The 21,105-nt window shown below is 40.9% G+C and overlaps 1 protein-coding gene and 1 non-coding gene across 2 annotated transcripts; one reads left to right on the top strand and one right to left on the bottom strand.

Moving 5' to 3' along the window:
• The first annotated feature begins 10,387 nt into the window (after positions 1 to 10,387).
• trnak-uuu lies at positions 10,388 to 10,460 on the top strand. Its single transcript has one exon. It is a non-coding gene; the product is annotated as a tRNA-Lys (tRNA).
• Positions 10,461 to 14,692: 4,232 nt separating this feature from the next.
• LOC118820420 (beta-1,3-galactosyl-O-glycosyl-glycoprotein beta-1,6-N-acetylglucosaminyltransferase 4-like) lies at positions 14,693 to 19,873 on the bottom strand. The gene is made up of 3 exons (XM_036588753.1): positions 19,726 to 19,873; positions 19,376 to 19,443; positions 14,693 to 18,495 (listed from the first exon to the last, which is right to left on the bottom strand). Exon 3 carries the CDS (start codon positions 18,492 to 18,494, stop codon positions 17,208 to 17,210), a length of 1,287 nt encoding a protein of 428 aa, XP_036444646.1. The 5' UTR covers position 18,495; positions 19,376 to 19,443; positions 19,726 to 19,873; the 3' UTR covers positions 14,693 to 17,207.
• Between the last annotated feature and the right edge of the window lie 1,232 nt (positions 19,874 to 21,105).

Here is a 21,105-nt window from a genome sequence, read left to right as displayed (position 1 = left end):
CAATTACACACAGAAGACACACCCCAAAGTGATGAATTATTAAGTGAAATCCACACGGGAGTCTGGCCCGTGACCTGGGAGCGTGCCATGCGCCTTAATCACCTCAGCAGGCCCCAGGCAGGCCCTCATGAAGACTTAATCAAACTTTAAATGTGATACGGGCGCCCTAACAAACGGCCCAGTGTGTGCGAGCGTGTGTGAGGGACGGGGGGGAGTCCAGCTCGCAGGATATTACACCACACTATCACAGTCTAACGGTGGGGATTACTGAGCGCAGTCTGTATTATCTGTTAAGATGATACGGGGAAACTTAATGCTTGGAAAAGAAATAACAATGAAATATCTGCTGTGTTCTGAAGGCCAGACCTGATCTGCCCAGCGAAACTGCGCTGGATCCAGGCGAGATAGAAGTCAGGTCAAACACTGAGCTGAGGCTATGAGGTCAGTCTTAGCTTAACTAACACTAACCAAATGCTGGTGCTCATTGTTTATCAAAGTTACGTTCAAATCTCTCTTCTTTGTCCACTTTAAAGGAATATTCCAGAATTTTTTAACCTCATCTGAAAGTATTGGAATGGCCAATTCTTTTGTTTTTTCTATGCAATGTTTTTTCTAAACATTTGGGTTTGAGATCAAATGAATATGATAAAGAACATCAACAGTCCAGCTTTTATTTCCTGATATTTACATAACAATTTGTGTTAAACAATTTGGCACCCATTTTTCAAATGAGCGAAAATACTGGAGTGACTGCCAGAAAATGCAGCACAAGCTTTGAGCATAGCCAATCCAACAACTTAAAATGTCCTGAAAAAGAAAGAAACAGCAAGTTGACCAAGGAAAAAAAAACAACAGTCAGTGACATCACCAACATGGGGCACAATCCACTGTGTGAAGAAGATTGCAAGAGGTTATACCACAAGATGCAAACCACTCCTTAGCAGAGAGAATTGGAAGACCTGATTGGAATTTGCAAAAGAAATACAGAGGTGAGCCACAGAAATTGTTTTACGGACTGATGGGACCAAGATTAACCTCTACCAAAGTGATGGAAAGGCCAAAGTGTGGAGAAAGAATGGATCTGCTCATGATCCAAAACACACAAGCTCTTGAGTAAAGCACGGTGGTGGTAGTGTCATGGCATAGGCTTGCATAGTTGCTGCTGGAACAGGCTCACCAGTCTTTATTGATGAAGGCAGCAGCAGAAATAATTCAGAAGTCTACAGAAACTGTCTGCCAGTGGACAAATTGAGATTTGAATGTAACTTGAATGTAACTATAGCTAAGCGAGCTTTCCTATTGGTTAGGACTTCAGGAGCTGAAGAGAAAGCCTAACATGTTTGATTGACTATCAGAACAATTGCGAAGTGACAGGAATCAACCAATCACAATGTGATTTCCAGTAGATGGGACCAATTTTGTGGAAAAAAAAGTCACTCCGGGCCTTCTGGAAGTTCTAGTTCAGTTGCTGGGATCCATCCATAAAAAATAAAAGGGAATTCAAACAATTTTTCAATGTTTCTGCATAATTCAGTGTTTAAGGTGTAAACAGAGTCATTTAGAGTGGTGTGGCATGAAATGGTTGATATAAATGGGTGATATGAACCAGGGGTCGCCATGACTACAACACGAATATAGCCATTTTATTTACTATCCAAAACCACCAGTGAACCAACATGTGTCTTCCGAGTTTTAAATGGAATGTTGATGATAGTAAACTAGTGGTAGATGGGACTATTTTGCCTTACAGCACCCTGCAGGTACCCAAAAAAATATTTTAGCCCAAAAGCTTATAACAATTTCATGTAGTAACTTTCTGTGAGGGAGCTTTTAGAGGTGGACGTCTGGTTCCTATCACCACCACTGTGAACAATTTTGTGTAAGTTCACATCAAACTACTCTGAAAGACCTTGTTTTCATGTTAATCATTTCATCGTGCAGATTTTTTTTTTTAAACTTTGCTGAAAGAGCAAAGAAAAAGATTTTCTGAAGTTTTTCTTGTCTACTTCCTTTTTCTGTTAAACAAAGACACAGGAAATTGGAAGTGCGCCCTCGGAAACGTGCTGCATGAAACATGTCGCACACATCCATTAATGTGTGTTTCAAAGGAAAAAACTGATGTGAAGAACAGGATATCCTTCACGACATTCTTCCTTACTTAGTTTTCATCCAACAACCCCACACACAACCTTCCCACATGTGCACTGATAAATGGCATGGAAAACATATCACAAAGCAGCTCTGAGTCAGTGAGCCTTGTTTATACAGGATCTTTGCCTTCGCTGATGATCCTCGTTGCTGGGCTTTTTTGTTTGCGAGACAGATTTGTACTGGTTGTTAAACATCAGTGAGCCGACAGATGAGCTTTATCTTCCATTCTTTACGTATATTACAATGATTTTTTTACAACCTGATTAGCAGGTTCTAGCAGATCAGAAAATGGGGTGGTGCATCACATGACTTGGAGGGGGCATGTGCTGGCCTTCACCCTCTCAGCACTGGTAGCAACGTGTGACTGGGTGAAACCTAGCTAGTGAGTAGAAATAGAATTGCCAAAAGCGCTGACCCTGTCATCAAGAAATCATGACTTTGATCTTCAATGATGCCGGAGCCTTCAGTAAGTGGAAGTCCAATTGTGCTCTCTCTCTCTGGGTGGGCAGAATGGTCCCTCCCCACCATCACTCAGTGCGATGCTAGCCAGTGTGAGCATCTGTTAACTGACATAACAGAATAAGCAGTTAGTGTTCTCCTCCAAGCGTGTTGAGCTGTCCAGTGATACTGTGTTAGTGGCACTTTGAAAAGATGAAGAAGCTTTTGCTTGCCTTCACCCTCCCAGCGTTGGCAGCATTGTGTAACTGGAGCTAGCTTCTGTCGTAACGTTAATGCTAGCACTCAGCTAGCACTCAGTGCTCGTGCAGCTTCAAAAAGTTCGTTTTCTTTTGCTCATAACACACAAGACAAGCCAAATCCAACTAAATCCAATGTTGCCAACAATCTTGATAAAGCGGTAGAAATATTGATCCTGCAATGACCCATAGTGAATGATGTTAACACCAACCATCGGCCTTCAAATGTATTTGCATCATAACATTGTGAGTGGACACAATGGACGCAGCCACTAGCTAGCTATTGCTAACGGAAACTAGGCTACATCATTAGTGTTTTTCTACACCCATGTTGAAACATATTGAAAATTTAAAGTCAGTCTAATGCCCAATTCCAGATTTTCTAAGTGTGTGCTGGAACAACATATTCATCAGTAGTTAAAAACAGGGTTGGTTGGCACAATATTAATATGTGGTTCAGTAGGGGGGAGCTCTCATAACTGACTAGCCTCCTGACCAGTATTCATTTTGTCAAGAGCTCTGAAGTTTACCATCTGTTAAGGTGTGGATCACATTTTGATTTTTATGTGTTTTAAAAAACTATCCTTGCTTTCCCACTTCTGACACCAGTGTGGCATCAGTAAGAAGGAACAGTGTGTTTTAAAAGTGAATGCCCTTTTATTAAACAGGCAGCAAGGGAGAACTGCTGCTTAGCACTTCATTAATGGTCATACAGCTCTCCTTCATAGTAGACACTGAACCCACACAAACTACCCCATAGTACTCCAGTACAACAAGACACCAACAGCACATACACACATCATCATGCAAACAACAACTTATTTACAATAAATGTCTCCTACCGCAAATGCAGTGCCTCCCAAGAGCGTCCTCACATGGCTGCTCTACGTGGCGACGCCTTGTGGCAGAGCAAGCCAGTAGCGGGACACTACAATATGTTCTTAAATGTTTTCTTAAACTTTTCTTTAAACTGTATGAACTGACAAGTTTAACCTTTTAAACTGTAACTTCTAACAACATATAATTGCTAAATTAACCTGATATTTATAGTCTACATGACAAATAACCCACAGCCTACATACAAAAACAGCTCAGATTTTTCCTAAGAAAATAAGTATGATAAAATTAATTATTCTTAAAGAGAATATTTGAGACCTTTTTAAGATTTTTTACAAGAGTTGCATTTAAGAACATTCTTATGAAAGTCTTAGTGATTGGCTTAAAATATTTCATAGGTTTTTTCATGGGAAAGCTTTTGTGAATCCGGCCCCAGATCATTCCTATTCATTTCTTTATACTTTAACACTAAAGCCTTTTCACGTTGTTCCAACCATCCCCATAGCATGTGCCAACATACCCCATGTCGGGGCTGGTTGACACAAGGGCACAACATGAACTTAGTCTTGAATGTACTAACGTCCTGACACTGGTTTGAAGTTTAGATGAACTTTAGCTAAGATGTTCAGCTTTCATTTGCTGATGTATGGAACTCCTGATATGCAGTCATCTTTCTAAATGCTGGGCAAACAGCCTTGTTTCAACACTGACGTTGCTCAAAAGGTCTTTTAACGTCACTTATTACACTTTCCAACAATTGGTTGACTGTGCTACCTCCTCCACTGGTTGGCAACACCTGTTGTTTGTTTTTTTTATTTTTTCAGAAAAAAGTTCACCATCGTAACTGCGTTCAGTGTCCTGTTTGCATCCTGTCTGCGTCGTCACAACCCCACCACACCTGCTAGAGCAAACAGAGAGAGAGAAAGACAGAGTAAACTGGAAATTCAAACTCTGATAATGACATGAATATAATCAAGGACAGTATGGACATTTAAAAATCTCAGGAGTCTATAGATGAATAGGCAAACAGCAGCGCAAACAGGAGGTGATGACCAAAGTGAGGGGCGTTTTCTGCACTGGCTTCAGGCAACAGGTCATGGGAGATGTCGTATGATGTCAGGAGTCGTCGTGAGAGATTTGATTCAGTTATATAACAGTAGCAGGTTAATATTACTGGGAAAACTGGTAGCTTATGTCACGTGCAAATTTCTGTCATATCTATTCTAGTTAGCTATTACAACATCACACATCACATCTGTACAGACAATTACCATTAACAGTAACACGACAACTGACTTTGTGTCTTACGGTGTGGACTGATGTGGTTTGAGGTGGTAATTGATTCAGTAATTAGTTGATTAATTGCTGGGCCTATTAATCATGGTTTTTGCAAATCATGTATCATTCATAATGGAATCATATTAAGTAATCATTAATTATTCTCTGATAGTTGATTGAAAATGGCTATTTGAGTATGGTATACACCGATCAGGCATAACATTTTGACCACCTCCTTGTTTCTACGCTCATTGTCCATTTTATCAGCTCCACTTACTCTATAGGTGCACTTTGTAGTTCTACAGTTACAGACTGTAGTCCATCTGTTTCTCTGCATACTTTGTTAGCCCCCTTTTACCCTGTTCTTCAGTGGTCAGGACCCCCACAGGACCACCACACAGCAGAAATTAACTGGGTGGTGGATCATTCTCAGCACTGCAGTGACGCTGATGTGGTGGTGGTGTGTCAGTGTGTGTTGTGCTGGTGCGAGTGGATCAGACACAGCAGTGCTGCTGGAGTTTTTAAACACTGTGTCCACTCACTGTCCACTCTATTAGACACTCCTACCTTGTCGGTCCTCCTTGTAGATGTAAAGTCAGAGACGATAGCTCATCTGCTGCTGCCAGTTTGTGTTGGTCATCCTCTAGTCCTTCATCAGCGGCAACAGGACGCTGCCCACAGGACGCTGTTGGCTGGATATTTTTGGTTGGTGGACTATTCTCAGTCCAGCAGTGACACTGAGGTTTCACTATGAGAATCAGAGTTGGTCCTTTAATATGCACTTGTGCTTTCCAAACTTTTGAAACTATCGGTATCAGTGCTGGTATCAGGATAGCTGCTAGCCTTAGTGTTACCTGGCTGTGGGGGAACTTTACAGCAGACTTTAGCACGGTTCTACATGGAAACACATGGTTTTGTTCCTGCTAGAGAGTCATCAGTGCATGCAAAGCAGGGCCTCAGGACGTAGCTCAGCTTTTCTGGTTGGAAAAGATATAAAACCAGATAAAGATAAGCATGCAAATCAATCTAAAGTGGTGCTTAACTACCAAAACATTTCAACTCTTAGAAGCCACAGTTCTGGTCAGAAGGTTCCAGAAGCATGTTGCAATTGTATAAGAATTGTTCGTAGCTCATTGGAACAAGTGGGGAAACTGGGTGGAGAGTTGAGATTCTAAACATACAATCCAAATCATAGTTTTGATATGACTTGAATTTGATGAGAAGCATTTGTTGTGGGTCTTCTTTGGCAAAAAAAAAAAACAGTTTTGCAATGTTTTTGTCTGGAAATGGCATGTAGATGCAATTCATTGTGTAACTATTTAATTAATTAAACATGAAAATTAATTAATTATATAAAGATAATACTGCAAAACTAACTCTTGACTTCTAGACTTCATAAGTCACTTAGTCCACAGCTGAAAGTTTCTTGAACCTGAGTCTTTTTTCCTCTCAGTAGTTCTTTCTCATGCTCTTAGATCATTTCTCCTTTTGAATCTTGGGTTCTCTCAGTGGTTCTTTCTCATGCTTTTAGGGAGTTTCTACTTTTGAGTCTCTTCTAAGTAATTCTTCTCATGCTCAAAAAAAGAAACACAGGACGCCGCCCACAGGACGCTGTTGGCTGGATATTTTTGGTTGGTGGACTATTCTCAGTCCAGCAGTGACACTGAGGTGTTTAAAAACCTCCAGCAGCACTGCTGTGTCTGATCCACTCAGACCAGCACAACACACACTAACACACCACCACCACGTCAGTGTTACTGCAGTGCTGAGAATGATCCACCACCCAAATAGTACCTGCTCTGTGAGGGTCCATGGGGGTCCTGACCACTGAAGAACAGGGTAAAAGGGGGGTAACAGAGTATCAGAGAAACAGATGGACTACAGTCTGTAACTGTAGAGCTACAAAGTGCACCTATATAGTAAGTGGAGCTGATAAAATGGACAATGAGCGTAGAATCAAGGAGGTGGTCATAATGTTATGCCTGATTGGTGTACATCATATAGCTGTTGGGAATCCCTGTGGTGTCAATCAATTGCTGCCTAGCCTAGCCACTGATCTATAGCCTTATAAATGCAACCAAGCTAGCCTTAGTGTAACTCTATCAGTCCTCAAATAGAATCGTAAAGAAAACAGCAATTTGGAGAACTAGATAATTAACTGTATTTTTCTGGTTGTGATGTGGGTTTGACATGATTAGCTAACATTAACATTAGCTCACTTATTTCTACCGTATAACCAGAGAGTCACTGGTAGTTGTAGCCTTAACTAGTAGTTTATTAAACATTATAGCTGAATATTAGGCCATTTTAAGTAGACATGAACTTTACCTGTCTAAGAAATTCTTAGTAGTTTGCTAACATTAGCCCCGAGTTATACAGCTAAGCTAGTGACTAGACTTCATATCACCACATGTTGCCTTTTATTGCAAGATATTTGTCACGTCTGTAATTTTGCTTGTTTTGTTTGTTTTTAAATGTAACTGCGGCTTTTAGCTTGTTGCCTAACATTAGCTATCTGCATTCTCTAACTAATACACTTCAAAACAGCTGAACTCCAAAAATCCAACCCAAAGCAGCCGAAGTTTTTCAAAACCTCCTCCCACCTTCAAGATACATCATGAGAAGGGAGTTTTCCTTATCTTTAAACCAGAAAACTCACTCACCACTGTAGGATGTGAGCAAGCATGTTTACAACAGATTACTGAAAACAACTTTGGCTAAAACGTCCCTTAATTATAATAACATGTGAAGCTGTTATAATGACAACCCGAAAAGAGTTTGCAGTCTTGTTGTACTTTTATGTCCTTACATTTATCAGCTCTACAGCTCGTTTCTATTGGCACAGGAAACAGTGCTACACAGACACAGTAGCAGGAACTTCTTAACTGGGCTTTTTCCTGTTTTCTGTGATCATATCTTAACAGTATCAGCAGAAAATGTTACCTTTGTGTCAAATTTCCCACCTTTAAGAAACAGAGGTTGCATTTGCATTAAAAGCCCTTCTTTTATAAGTGAGAACAATACCATTCTCTTCAGTGCGTTATTAGCATTGATACTATGGAAATGTCCTTAAAGTGAAACTGCATTTCTACATAAGTGGTTAACGCATAAACAAACTCATTTTAGAGGAACTAACAGAGTCAGAATTGTTCACAGTGGTGGTGATAGGAACCAGACGTCCACCTCTAAAAGCTCCCTCACAGAAAGTTATTACATTAAATGGTTTTAAATACGCTCCCTGACGTCTTTGATGACAGTTTTGAGAAGATTTCGGCCTTAAAATCCATTCATGGTGGAGGGATGTATAATATGCAGGGCGTTGTGAGGCAAAATAGTAGATAGTAAATAGTAGAAAACTTCAAACAATTATTATTTTCTTATTTTCCTCTATTTTCCATCATCAACATTCCATATAAACTCAGAAGACTCGTGTAGGTTCACTGGTGGTTTTGGATGGTAAATAAAATGTCTATATTTGTGTTGTAGTCATGGCGACCCCTGGTTCCTATCACCACCACTGTAAAGATCTGAACCATTTCACACCAAACCCACTCTGAATCTCTCTGATTACATCTCACACACTGAACTATGCAGAATTTTGACATCTATTTCAATCTTAATGGCTTAGTTCAACTACAGTTGACCTTAGGTTTCCAGAAATCCTTGTTTGTCAGCTTTGGCAAAACATCAAGCAGTGTAATTACACTATGGATGTAATTTTAAAGTATGGCAAAATAAACAGTGATCATTGAGGCTTCGTGAACACAGAGGCTTCGTAAGCTCATTTCTGTAGCAATTATATAGCTATGTGTAAATAATTTACAACACTGAAAACCACAAGATTGCTGTGGTCAACAGTGTAAATCATTTAGAATAGACCACACCTTGTGTGGTTGGAGAAGGATCAGTGGGGGTGTACAAGGGGAGGGAACTGAGACATGCTGGAGTTCCGCGTCAAGGTAGAATTACAAGGTGCCTGTCAAAGTTTATAAAACGGGTAGGTCTTGCGCCTGAAAACTGATTGGCTGAGCCATGTTAGTTGCAGAATACTCAATATAGGCACACCCTTGACCTCCTCACAACAACTGAATTCTGTTTTATTCCTTTATTAATGGAGGAGTCTTTGGCCTCTTTTCCACTGCAGGGCCGAACGGTTCTAAGCACGGAGGGTAACCGTTCCAGTGGCATTTCCACATGGACACAGTTCGACACGGAACACTTAAAAAGTTTTTTTGGCACGGTTAGCTAATCGTACTCGGGGCCACAGGGCCACCGTTCAGTGGGATGATGTAATGACGTAGCTGTTCGCTGATTGGTTCTATGTTTATGTCGGTATTGTGCCACAGCTAACTTCAAACCCGAATGCATTCGAATAAATTCAGTTTGCTCAAATAAATGAAAGCAGTGCACGATTTCAAATCCACCATTCAATAAACATCAAAGCTTCAATCGAACACCAATTTCTAAATGTTAAACGGTGCTGCCTAAGCAGCTAGAAGAGAGTAGCTGGTTAGGGTTAGCTTAGCTAACATGCTGCCAGCGCTGCTCACCACACCACAACGGATGCTTTGCTGATACACATTTAGATGATAATGACTCTGAGGAAGCAAAGTCGAGTGGCTGATGTTAGAGAAACAGAAAGCTGAAATTAACCTCTTCTCTGGGTGTTTGAAGCTGGAGCCTCCTAGCTAAGCTAATGCTATGTCTGGTGTTAAAGTGACAGAAAGATAAAAAACAGAGTTGTTCTGTGGTGCTTTGAGTTGTACCCTGCCGGGCGACACTAATGCTAATGTAGTTATCCAGCTACAAGTAAAACCCACTGCAGTACAGTCTGTTTTAGCAACTCATGCTCAAATACCACCCATTTAGAGGATAAACAAGATGACAAGATGAGAGCACGCTGAGAGAGACTGGAGTTGGACTGACAGACGAATGTTGCTATTAGCCTGTTAGTTTGTTTGTGTAGTTTTCTTGGATATTTCCTGGTTCTGATTTACAACAGACGGAAAGAGAAACTGTAACCAGTCTCACGAGTCCAGGCCAGCGCAGAACCGCCCAGTATGGTCCTGAGAACCATTTGGCTCGATAGTGGAAAGAGGCCTTTGACTCTAATGCTGCTCTCAGGCACCACTTATGGCCACTTGTTTTTCATATACTCGTGTAGCCGTTGTCTATCTGGAGGATTAAAAGCCCTTCCCCCTAGGTGGCAGTCAAGGGCCAATAAATCCCTGTTCGCCACTGCAACTCGTTTTAATTTATGTTTGTAAGTTTCAATGTCTGCTTGTAAAGTGTCATTGATTTCACAGCAACTGTTCTGGCAAGCATATTTGTCATATAAGCGTAGGTAGTGGCAGACAAGCTGTATCAGCCTCCCTTTACAGGTCTCCACCATGGTCTCCATTGTTTTTATTGTAGTCTACTTTAGAGCCTGGATAGCTCAGTCGGTAGAGCATCAGACTTTTCCTCTGTGGGTCCAGGGTTCAAGCCCCTGTTTGGGCAATTAGAGCAATTGTTTGCTACATAGGGGCAGTTGTGGTGATTAGGAAACCAGCCTTGTAACCAGATGGTACTGGATCGATCTCCTGACAGGACATTAAGACCCTTATTAGTCCCAGCTCCGCAATCTAATCCCTCCGTGCAGTGAAACACCACATACACACTAGTGAACACACAGGGGGCAGTGAGCACACTTGTCCAGAGCGGTGGGTTAGGTGGCTTGCTCAAGGGCACCTCAGTCATGTACTGTCAGTTCACAAGGCTGGTTCCCTAACCTCCAGCCCATGAATGCCCCCAACTGAAGTGCCCTTGAGCATGGCACCTAACCCTCAACTCTCGGCTGCAGAGAGGGCTTGTGTGGGTGTTTCGCTGCACGGAAATGTTAAATTATAAATATTATAAAAAATAAGAGTTTCTAAAAGTCCAAAAAGAAAATGGGGCTCCTGTCAACCACCTGGAAGACCTGGTAGACACCAGAACTGTCCCCCATCAGATAAACAGCACTTAAAGCTTTCATCTTTGAGAGAGAGGAGAATATCAAGCTGCTTCAGATCTGAAAACATCCACAGGTGTTTCTGTCCATCCTTCCACTGTGAGAAGACAACTCAGCGCTGTGGGTCTGAAAGGATGTGTAGCTGTCAAGAAGAACCTCACTGAGAAAAGGAGTCGGACACATCAAACAAAGAAGCTGAACGATGGACTGACCACCCCAGAGTCCAGACCTCAACACCACTGAATGTGTTTGATTACTTCAGAAAATGATCAACCAGCTTCTAAGACTGAATTTTGGAGGTGTGTCTGCAGATCCTTTAAGAAACTTAAAGTGAGTCTCCTGAAATGAAAGGGAAGCTGTAATAAAAGTAAAGAGTGGACACACTAAGTGCAAAAAGTTTGTGCGCCCCTGCTTAACGCATCTTTTACAGAGAAAACACCACTGTAACTTGCACTTAATAGCTGAACTGGGTATATATATATATATATATTTCCCCAAAATCATTGTGAGATTTGAGGTTTTTCTTTAAGAATCGTAATGGAATCAAACTGTGGCTGGAGCTTTTGGAGAAGCTGAGAGTGATATCATCTGTCTTGGCAGAGTCTGTGGCTGTGAAAGCTGGCTGAAGTTCAGCCTTGTGTGGAATCTCCTGACTACACCAACCTCATGTCTGAACTGTGCAGCTGGAGCAGTATAGAACTAGAGCTGTACGTAAAGTGGAAACTATTGATTTTACTGACGCTTAGTGGCTTTTCCTGCTGAATCCACTTCAGCTCCAGCTGTGTCCCAAACCGGCATGTTCTACAGCAAACAAAAGGAGAGGAACCACAAAAAGATGACTCACTTATACACTCCCAGTTAAACCCTATTGAAAACTGTGAGCTAAACCACCTTTTAAAGGGCCTGTATCTTACATTTTTGACATTTGTTTTAGTTTTACACACCAAAAACAGTGGTAATTCATGTTTTGCATGACCTTTGGGAATGACTTGTATTCTGATTGGCTGTCCTGTATTGTACCTCATTCGAAAACCAGTAGAGCACTTCTTATAACCTTATCCAGAATGGGTGAGGCTATAGGCTGAATATGTAAATGCCTTAATTTTTGTGATATCAGAGATACAATGAATGATAAACATTTAATATGGAATATTTTTGCAGATTCATTTCTATACATGGACGGTACTGTGGTGTGTTTTGAAACTTTAACAGTGTTTACACACTACATCAAACTCTTATTTCCTAAAACGTTTTCATGACATGGGCCCTTTAAATGTAAAAATAACAAAGGGATGCTGTCACTTGTAGCTCAATTGTGTGGAAAGTGCACAAAAAGTGCACTCTGTACTTTTTTTATTATGATTCAATTTTAATGAAAAATTTGTGGTGTACAGTCTTGTTTTGGGCCTTTTACCCTTCTACCATGTTTTTGTTATTGTTTAATATGAAAAAAGTTGCAGACTCAAACTTGTCCAAAAAAGAATTGACTGTCATTATATAACAGTTTTTGGACAACAAACAACAAAAAACCCTGCACAGAGTCCTTGGATGGCAGTAGAAAGTGTCGAAACTTCAGGAGGAGTTTCTCTCCAATAATGTTATGGCCCATTACTGGCAATGACAAAATCTCATGAGCAATTTCCAGCGGCCACGCATAACTAGAAGCTTCTAAGCCGCCAGCAGAAGCCCAATGAAAGGAGTCCAATGCCCAGAGGCCAGTGACATCAGCGCTCAAGTTTATGTGCAACCCAGGCAACAAAAAACATTACCAACTGCACAGCAGCAAAGACCAAAACATCTAAAATACAGTGCTTGATATACAGCACAGCAATATCACCACTGCACCAATGGAACCCCCCATGTGTTCTCACAGAACAATATCTATTGTTTACCATGCGGCTCTGGGTATTTTAACACATTGGATGAGAGTGCACGCCTTCTGGCAGACAGTTTCCTCTCCGAGCCGGTAAACTGCCCAAATCAACACTGCCCACAAACCACACATGTCAGAGTATTCAAGCTAACCTTTAATTATAGAAAAAACGGAATAAGACATTTACGTCTTCAAGTTTCACAGCATGTGGTGGTAAAACCATCGTCCAGTCAGTGTTTGGCCACACTGGAACCCAGACACAGCTTAGTCATAGACCAGATTACACTGTCAGCACATGGTTAGCGAAGACACTGTTGGACCAGCACTATCGCTGTGTCCAGAATGCAGGGCAGGGACAGTGAGCAGATATTCTAGGATTTCTTTGAAAACAGTCCCAATCTTTCCTAACATGGATTTCATACACTTGGCCTATGTGTGCTCCATTCATGAATCCATCATGTCATTGCTATTGATGTCAGATTGTACAAGCCTTGCAGAATGTTAGCAAAATCTAATTCAATCTAATGAGGAAATGTTGCACAACTGAAGTGTTTCACAACTCAAGTGTCCCAGTTTGAGTGCATTATTAGTTTGAAATGATGATTCATTATGTTTATCTGAGGTCCCACTGCTAGAAAAGGTCAGATGTGGATTTTTTGTCATGTATTCAAGCTATGCTAACGTTGGCATGGTGGCAATTTGTTGTTATCTCCAATCTGCCTACATTGTAAAAACATGGCAGATGATTTCAAGTGTTTTTGGTGTTTGAATGCATGTAAAAAAAAAGGCTAGAAGCCACAAGAGGCTGTGTTCTTGTGATTTTATCTCAAGTGGTATTAAAACCCTTTTATCCATGATAAAATCACCATGAAGCACAGCCTCTGGTGGTTTTAGTGCTTTTATAAAAAGCACACAACCTAAACTATAATAAAAAAAAATCAATAAATAATTGTAAAAAGTTACAATGACTAATAATCGCAATAAATATTCCTCCACCAAGAAATGTGGATCATTTAGCGTATGCTACCCAACTTATTTTTCACATGCCTATTATATTTTGAGTTCACGGCCAAAATATCCAACTGAAAATGGATGTCGTTCATGATTGTGAAAGTGTGCTTACTTTTTTAAGTTATCATTTTATGCCATATTAAATGTCTCTGAGACATTCTGGGACAAAGTGCAGGTCGCTACGGCCAAGTGAAGATGGAAGTACATCGAGAACAAGAATGTGACAAGCATCAACCTCTTTTAGGAAAGCGCAGCTTCAGAAGACAATGTGGCTTCATAATCACTGCTTGAAAAAAGCCCAGCTGTTATTGTTGAAATCTGGGCACATAAAGTCCTACCAGGTGATAAATAGTCAGTTGAACCTCACTAGTTGCTGCTATTGGACTATGTTTAACTGTATATTCTCTGTATTCCCTGTGGATATTTTCTGCCCTCAGTAGAGCAGGTTAAACAGGAACAGAAAGCCAACTGCCTAACAGGCAATTTACCACTTCAATATGGAAAGTCCTGGCTGAAAGAACAGCTTAGATCAGCATGCGTTGGTTTATGCTGATCTGGTGCTGGTTTAGCTGATTTTTGGAAGTGATTGGCATAGCAGCTTCAATAGTTGCTGACCAGCATCATCCAAAACGCAACCTAGCTGGTTTTGCTGGCGGCCAGCTATTCTAATATGCCGGGTTTTTTTCTAGCAGGGAAAGAGATGTTGCTTTAAAAGTGAATATTTACTTGCATACCTGTTGCAAACGTGAAATATCTATATTGAAACTAGAGTTTACATCAAAATCCAAAATCCAAAATAAAACAGATTTCTATGTTAAACACTGCTATGTAATCACATCGCTTAATCACATTGATTACACAGCTATGTAATCACATTGCTTCAGCTAATCAGATTTAAGGCCTGGAAATATCCATTTTATAACATTGCTTGTGTTCAAGTCGATAAAAAATTTGCATAGTTTCATTCAAAATATTTATTTGAGGGGAAAAATACCAGTTAAATTTGCTTTTTGAAGTAATTTTTGTGGCTGAACTGACAAACAGTTGGAATGCAAGTTAGACAAATTATGTTTTATTGATTTTCTAATAATTTTCTGCTAATATGCTGGGTTTTTCTAGCAGGGCAAGAGATGTTGCTTTAAAAGTGAATATTTACTTGCATACCTCTTGCAAACATGAAATATCTATATTGAAACTAGAGTTTACATCAAAATCCAAAATAGCGCTGAGCTAACCGAGCGTGGCGCTGAAATACCGTGGTGAACAAACAAGTAGCGTATTTGTGGTACTGCTTTTAAATAAAACAGATTTCTACGTTAAACACTGCTATGTAATCACATCGCTTCATAGTGCCTATATATTAGCATTTAGCATGTTTAACATAATGTGTGTGCTTCGGCCTGAGTTCTGTCCATAGGTCCAGCATCACAGGGCTGTAAGAATGTGATGGATTGATGCTAAGTATCTGGACTGCTGAAGAAAGACATGCAGTCACTCATTAGAAGTCATTTCATGAACTTTTCATTTTTATCATATAATAACGAAAGTATTATAATAGAGCAGTGTCTAATGCAGAAATCTCACTATATAAGCAGTTTTTGCTCACCAAGTTACCACAGGAACGATAACGCTAATTTCTGCTAGCATCTCAATGAGAATTCCTGTGTTAGCATCAAGCTAACTGTGCCACACATTAGTTTTCCCACGCAAGGTTTTAGACAGATCTAACCAAAAACACGAGCATTTGAAGTGTGTAAAGCATTTCAGTAACATAGGCTTTACTTTTTTACAGTTTGCAATGAATCTTTCTGTGAATCTTTCTGTGAATCTTTCTGTGAAAGTTGCTAAAAACAGCAGCTGTGTTTAGCAACTTTCACAGAAAGATTCACTGTTGTCCAACATACCAGCATCCAAAACACAACATATGCTGGTTTGGCTGGTGATCAGCAATGCCGGTCTATGCTTATTTTTCTAGCGGTGGAGCAGTGTAGCCTGTTAGGTATCTTTTAACCTGTTTTGCCTGCTATTTTTAGCCTAGTTGTTGAGAAAATCAGTTCATTTACTTCATCTGTCGACACACTTAGCGGTCCATGTGAGCTTCACAGTCCATTCACAGGTCAGTTTGGGCGATTTGCTGCATTAATACACATTTCAGTTGGTGTGAGGTGGTCACAGGTGTGTGTATATGAAATATTTTAGAATGTGGCTCAGCTAATCAGATTTAAGGCCTGGAAATATCCATTTTATAACATTGCTTGTGTTCAAATAGATTAAAAATTTGCATAGTTTCATTCAAAGTATTTATCTGAGGGGAAAAATACCAGTTAAATTTGCTTGGTAGTGCATGAAGTATTTTTCTTTGTGGCTGAACTGACAAACAGTTGGAATGCAAGTTAAACAAATGATGTTTTTCTAAATAATAATAAGTTTACACATCCTCTACTGAGTGCACAGTTATTGTTCATTTGCTGGCTTTAACATATTGGGTGGAAAAAACATAAAATGTGTCCTGTGTAAAAGTAATTGTGCATTTTGTATTTTATTTTTTATTCTTTCTGATTTGTTAAACTCGGTAAATAAATAGAAATTTTGCACTAACATTTGCAGAAAAATTCCATATTGAAGTTCCAGAAAAGTTCCCAGAAAATCAATAAAACATTCGACTGGGGGTGCTTAAATGTTTACACATGACTGTAGTCTGGCTCAGTAATGTAGCATTGTGAACTAAAAATGCAACATTATATATGTCACTATAAAAAATTATATAATTTCCCATAGAATTTTGCCCAATGTTTCATAAGCCTGTCCAACCTGGCCCCAATTGCAAGTCTGTGGGCAGAGCTTGGGTAAGTGAGTCGCATCCCTGCTGAAAAAACTCACAGAAACCATTGCATGTGCATGGTTCCCTAATGGGATCTAAAGGTGTTCTACAGGAAAGTATTGGTATCCATTGGAAACCATGAAGCCAATTCCAACAAATAATTAGGCTTTAATCCTAATGGTTTCTAAAGTCCTTTTTCAGCAGGGAATACAATCACATAATTTCATTCCCATCCTCATTATGAACCAAACAATCATTGATTTAAATAATTAAGGCATACACTGTAAAATGGCATGTCATCCTAAAAAGGTAAGGCTCGTTTTTGAGTAAAATTTATAAGTTATAGTCAGTTAACAGAACGTAAGACAAATGTATTGTTCTGTTAACTTACTATTAAAAGATCAATTGAAAATTTTAAGGAAGGCTGCTAACTTTTGTAAGTCTTCAGCAAATCCCTGTCTTAAAACGATTTTCCAGCCATCAACAGTTTGAGAAATCCCTCGTCATTCACAAACAGGATGTTAGTCAGGCTAAGTGAAACCACGCCAGCTGTCAGTGTGCTGTAGACATTACAGCCTGTCTCTCGGCCAGCTTCTCCTCCAGACATTCCACAAGCACTGGGTCCACCCTAGGGTCCACCTTATTGGCAAACCAGTGGCCGTAGTATAGGAGCCATCGGAGCTCAGCAGCACCGTAAATGCACACGCTGCGTACATGTATGCCAGTGCACGGTGGGTAAAGTGTGTCCTCCAGGTACTGCCACTTTACCAGGCGGGTTCTGCTCACTAGGTCCGAGACATCCGGGTCAGAACTTTTCAACCCACCCGGAACACCAGGCACACGGATCAGAGAGGCCCAGAAATGCTCATCTGGTGAGTAGGTGTCCTCCGACCAGGACAAGAAGTCTTTCACCAGGGGGCTCCACTGAACAAAGCTTACAAACTCCCGGGACAGAACGAAGTAGGCACTGCCCACAAACATCTCAATGCCATGGGGTGGTGGGCTCTTGACCTGGTCCGTTTTGACAGGGAGATGGTGGAACTGAGATTGAGTGTCCTTCAGGGCATAGCGGTAACTGAATCGCTTTCTCTTTAGCGCACTAGGACGCACCGTCTCCATCATGCTGCCTCCTTTCAGAGCCTTCAGTTCCTCCACCAACTCCACATTGGAGCGCAGTGGGAAGTCCTGGCCGCACAGGTTGATGGCGTACTTCCACTTGATCTCCGACACCATGAGGTCGGAGAGGCAGTTGAGGTCAGCGCGGAGGCGCGTGATGCTGGCGTACTGCACCCTCTCCAGCTTGGATGCGATGAAGACATTGGGCAGACAGCGGGCCAGCCCCTGCATGGCCGCCACAAACTGCGGCGAAGACTTCAGGTCATAATGGATGCAGTAGGAATTGTGGGGAACGTAGATTGCCCGCAGGATTCGCTCCACCATGGCCGCATCTTTGTGGACCACCAAAGAATAGGCAAGAGGAAAGTCACGTTCTAGTTCAGATGTCCGAATGCTACCGTAGCCCTTGGATGCCAGATAGCGTCTGCAGTCTGAGGTGGCATTTGCAATGTCCTCGTCGTCCAAAACACGTATGGCTTGTCTTCTGAGGGCCAAGGATTTGCCCACTGCCACCGGGTCCAACTCGTAAATGTCTGAGCAGTCGATGCCATGTTGCTCAGTGAGCCGCCTGCTGTTCGTTTGATCGCTTTGCTCCTTACGTCCGCTCAGGTAGTAACACTTCCTAAACATTGTGTATCCAATGATTAAACAAAGACATATTAGTGCTGACGTGAAGAACAGTGAAGTCCTTCTCAGCTTGCGCTGAACGATGCATCTTCTCATTCTAGACAAAGAAAGAAAGAAAGAAAGGAAAAGCATCACCACAGACTCCATAACAGATACTTCTACTTTGTAATATAGTGACTGAATAAACCGTGACGTGAGTTGTCCAGAGTGGTTTGGTGTGAAATGCTCTGTTCTAGAGAATCAGTGTTGTTCACAGTGGTGGTGATAGGAAGCAGATGTCTGAAGAATTTAATGCCTCTACAAATACCTGACATGATCACAAATACACTGAGATATTTGCGATGCTTTTGAGAAAAGGTTTTAGCCTAAAATCCATTCTTGGTGGAGGGATACATGCAGGGTGTTAGTAAGGCAAAATAGTTTTTCTTTCAGATTTGCTGCGATTTTTCCATCAACATTACACATAAAACAGAAAAGACATGTTCACCGGTGGTTTCAGATAATAAAAATAAACCATCACTGTGAGAAAAAATCCTTGTATCTCCAAAATGGTAACTTTCCAAGAGAAAAAAAAAACATTCTTCACATTCAATAGAAGTCATTTTGGACCATTTCTGTAAATGTGTGTGTGTTAAAACATAAAAAATGAAAGACGACAAAAATGCTGACTCAAGGAGAGCCATGAACTGAAATGGCTACGTTTGCGTCACGGCCATCGGGACGCCTGGTTCCTATCACCTCCACTGTAAAGCAGATCTGAGTCGGCAAGTTTCTCAACAACAGACCCCTCCGCGTCAGGCCGCTCTGACTGAGCCTATCTGCATCTCAACCACTGATTTATGCAGACATTTTGAAAGCTCTGTGAGGTTCTCCTTTAACAAAGCACAAGGTCTGAGATTTAGGGAGAGAACAAAGTGCAGCATATCTCGGCCGAAGCCAAGTTCAGAAGCTCGGAGAGCTCATGTGGTTTGCATTACCTCGCTCCACCGTGGGTCACTGGCCTCGAAAGAATCCATCAGAAGCTTCTTAGAGCTGACATGACAAGCTAACAGTGAGAACAAAAGACACCACAGAGGTCAGGAAGCATCTTCATGAATCTCATCAATAAACAATAAAAAAGTCAACAACTGATATGTTTATGTTTACTTGTTTGAGAAGCAGCAGTGTTTTTCTAACATAGTAAGGAAGAGTTCAGATAAGACAGTACAGTGAATTATAGGCAGGCTAGTGTACTGAGTGAACAACAAAGCAGTGGCTACTTGGGGTCAGCATATCTCTCCTAAAGGCACGTGGCCTTCTTTGTGCCGGCAAAACTAACAGAAATTACCTGAAAGTACTGCTGAAAGTCCGTGAAGTCCTCGCGCTGCTCTCAGTCCGTTACTGTACAGTAACTCTAAAGGCAGCTCTGAGCAACGCACGGAAAAGGGGCGGGGCCAAACCCTGCTGTGAGAAAAATGAGCACCGTAACTCAGCTGGGTGGTTTCCGCGTGCGCTGGATGCGAGCGGCGCGAGGCGAGGCGCCCGCGTTACAGCAGCGCGCGTGCTGGTGAAGCTGGTTCCTCTTTCGAACCGTTTAAACCGAATGAGCCACCAGGAAACTTTTACAGCAGCGGTCACGCTGTAAATGACCGGCTATTAATAATGTTCTGCCCATTCCTTATTTTATCTTCGCTGATAAAACAAACGGAGCGTTCCTAAAAGGGGAAGTCCAGCGATTTTTTACAATTTGTGAATAATTAACTCGAGAAGAGGTGAATGGTCCCTCATAGTGGTTTGATGAAACTTACAGATGTTCCAGAGAAACTTACTGAGTCAGAATTGTTCACAGTGGTGGTGATAGGAAACAGACGTCCTATGACAGAAACATCCTGACTAGAGGTGGGCGATATGGCCAAAACATAATATTGCAATACTTCAGGAAATTTTCATGATACACGATACATCACAATATTTATTTTTTCTGATTATTTGGAGCAGTGCTAGATTAAAAAAAAAAACTATAAAAATAATGTGAATATAATGATTTTGAATGAATATTTAGCACTAATTCTAGTTAAACAGGACTAATTTTTCTCTCTTTATAATGAAACATGCAGAAAAGCATACTGTATTGTATTGTGACGAAATTTATCACAATAAAAATTTATTTATTGTCATATTTCCCAGCCCTCATCTTCACTCTAAACCCTGCTAGAAAAACCAGCATGGCTGGTCACCAGCAAAACCAGCATATGTTGTGTTTTTGATGCTGGTATGCTGGTCAACCAGTATGACCATGCTGGGTGACCAGCTAAACCAGCACCAGGCCAGCATGGAATTGTGCTAAATGCTTACATTTGTTTTTGCATGGTGAAATGGTTCGTCAGATTGATGGAGAATGTGTTGTGTTGTTTATGGTTCTGTTTGAAAAGGGTTCTAAAAGGAATTGAACAATCTTCAATTGTTATGATGCCAAGCTTATAACAAAAGGAAAACTTTTGTTATAAGCTTGGCATCATACCAATCGCAGAACACTTTTTGGTGCTATATAGAACCCTTTTCAAACAGGTTCTATACAGAACCATATCGCTGTTGTCGGAACAAAACCTTGTATCTCCAAAATGGTAACTTTACAGGAGAAGGCAAAAACCTACTTTACTTTTAATGTAAGTTAATGGAACCAGACTTCTTTCAAAGTCATTTTGGGCCGTTTCTGTTGGTCCATTCT

The sequence above is a fragment of the Colossoma macropomum genome, unplaced genomic scaffold (genome assembly GCF_904425465.1).
Source record: "Colossoma macropomum unplaced genomic scaffold, Colossoma_macropomum, whole genome shotgun sequence".
Classification (NCBI taxonomy): Eukaryota; Metazoa; Chordata; class Actinopteri; order Characiformes; family Serrasalmidae; genus Colossoma; species Colossoma macropomum.
This window is presented reverse-complemented; position numbering and strand designations above follow the sequence as displayed.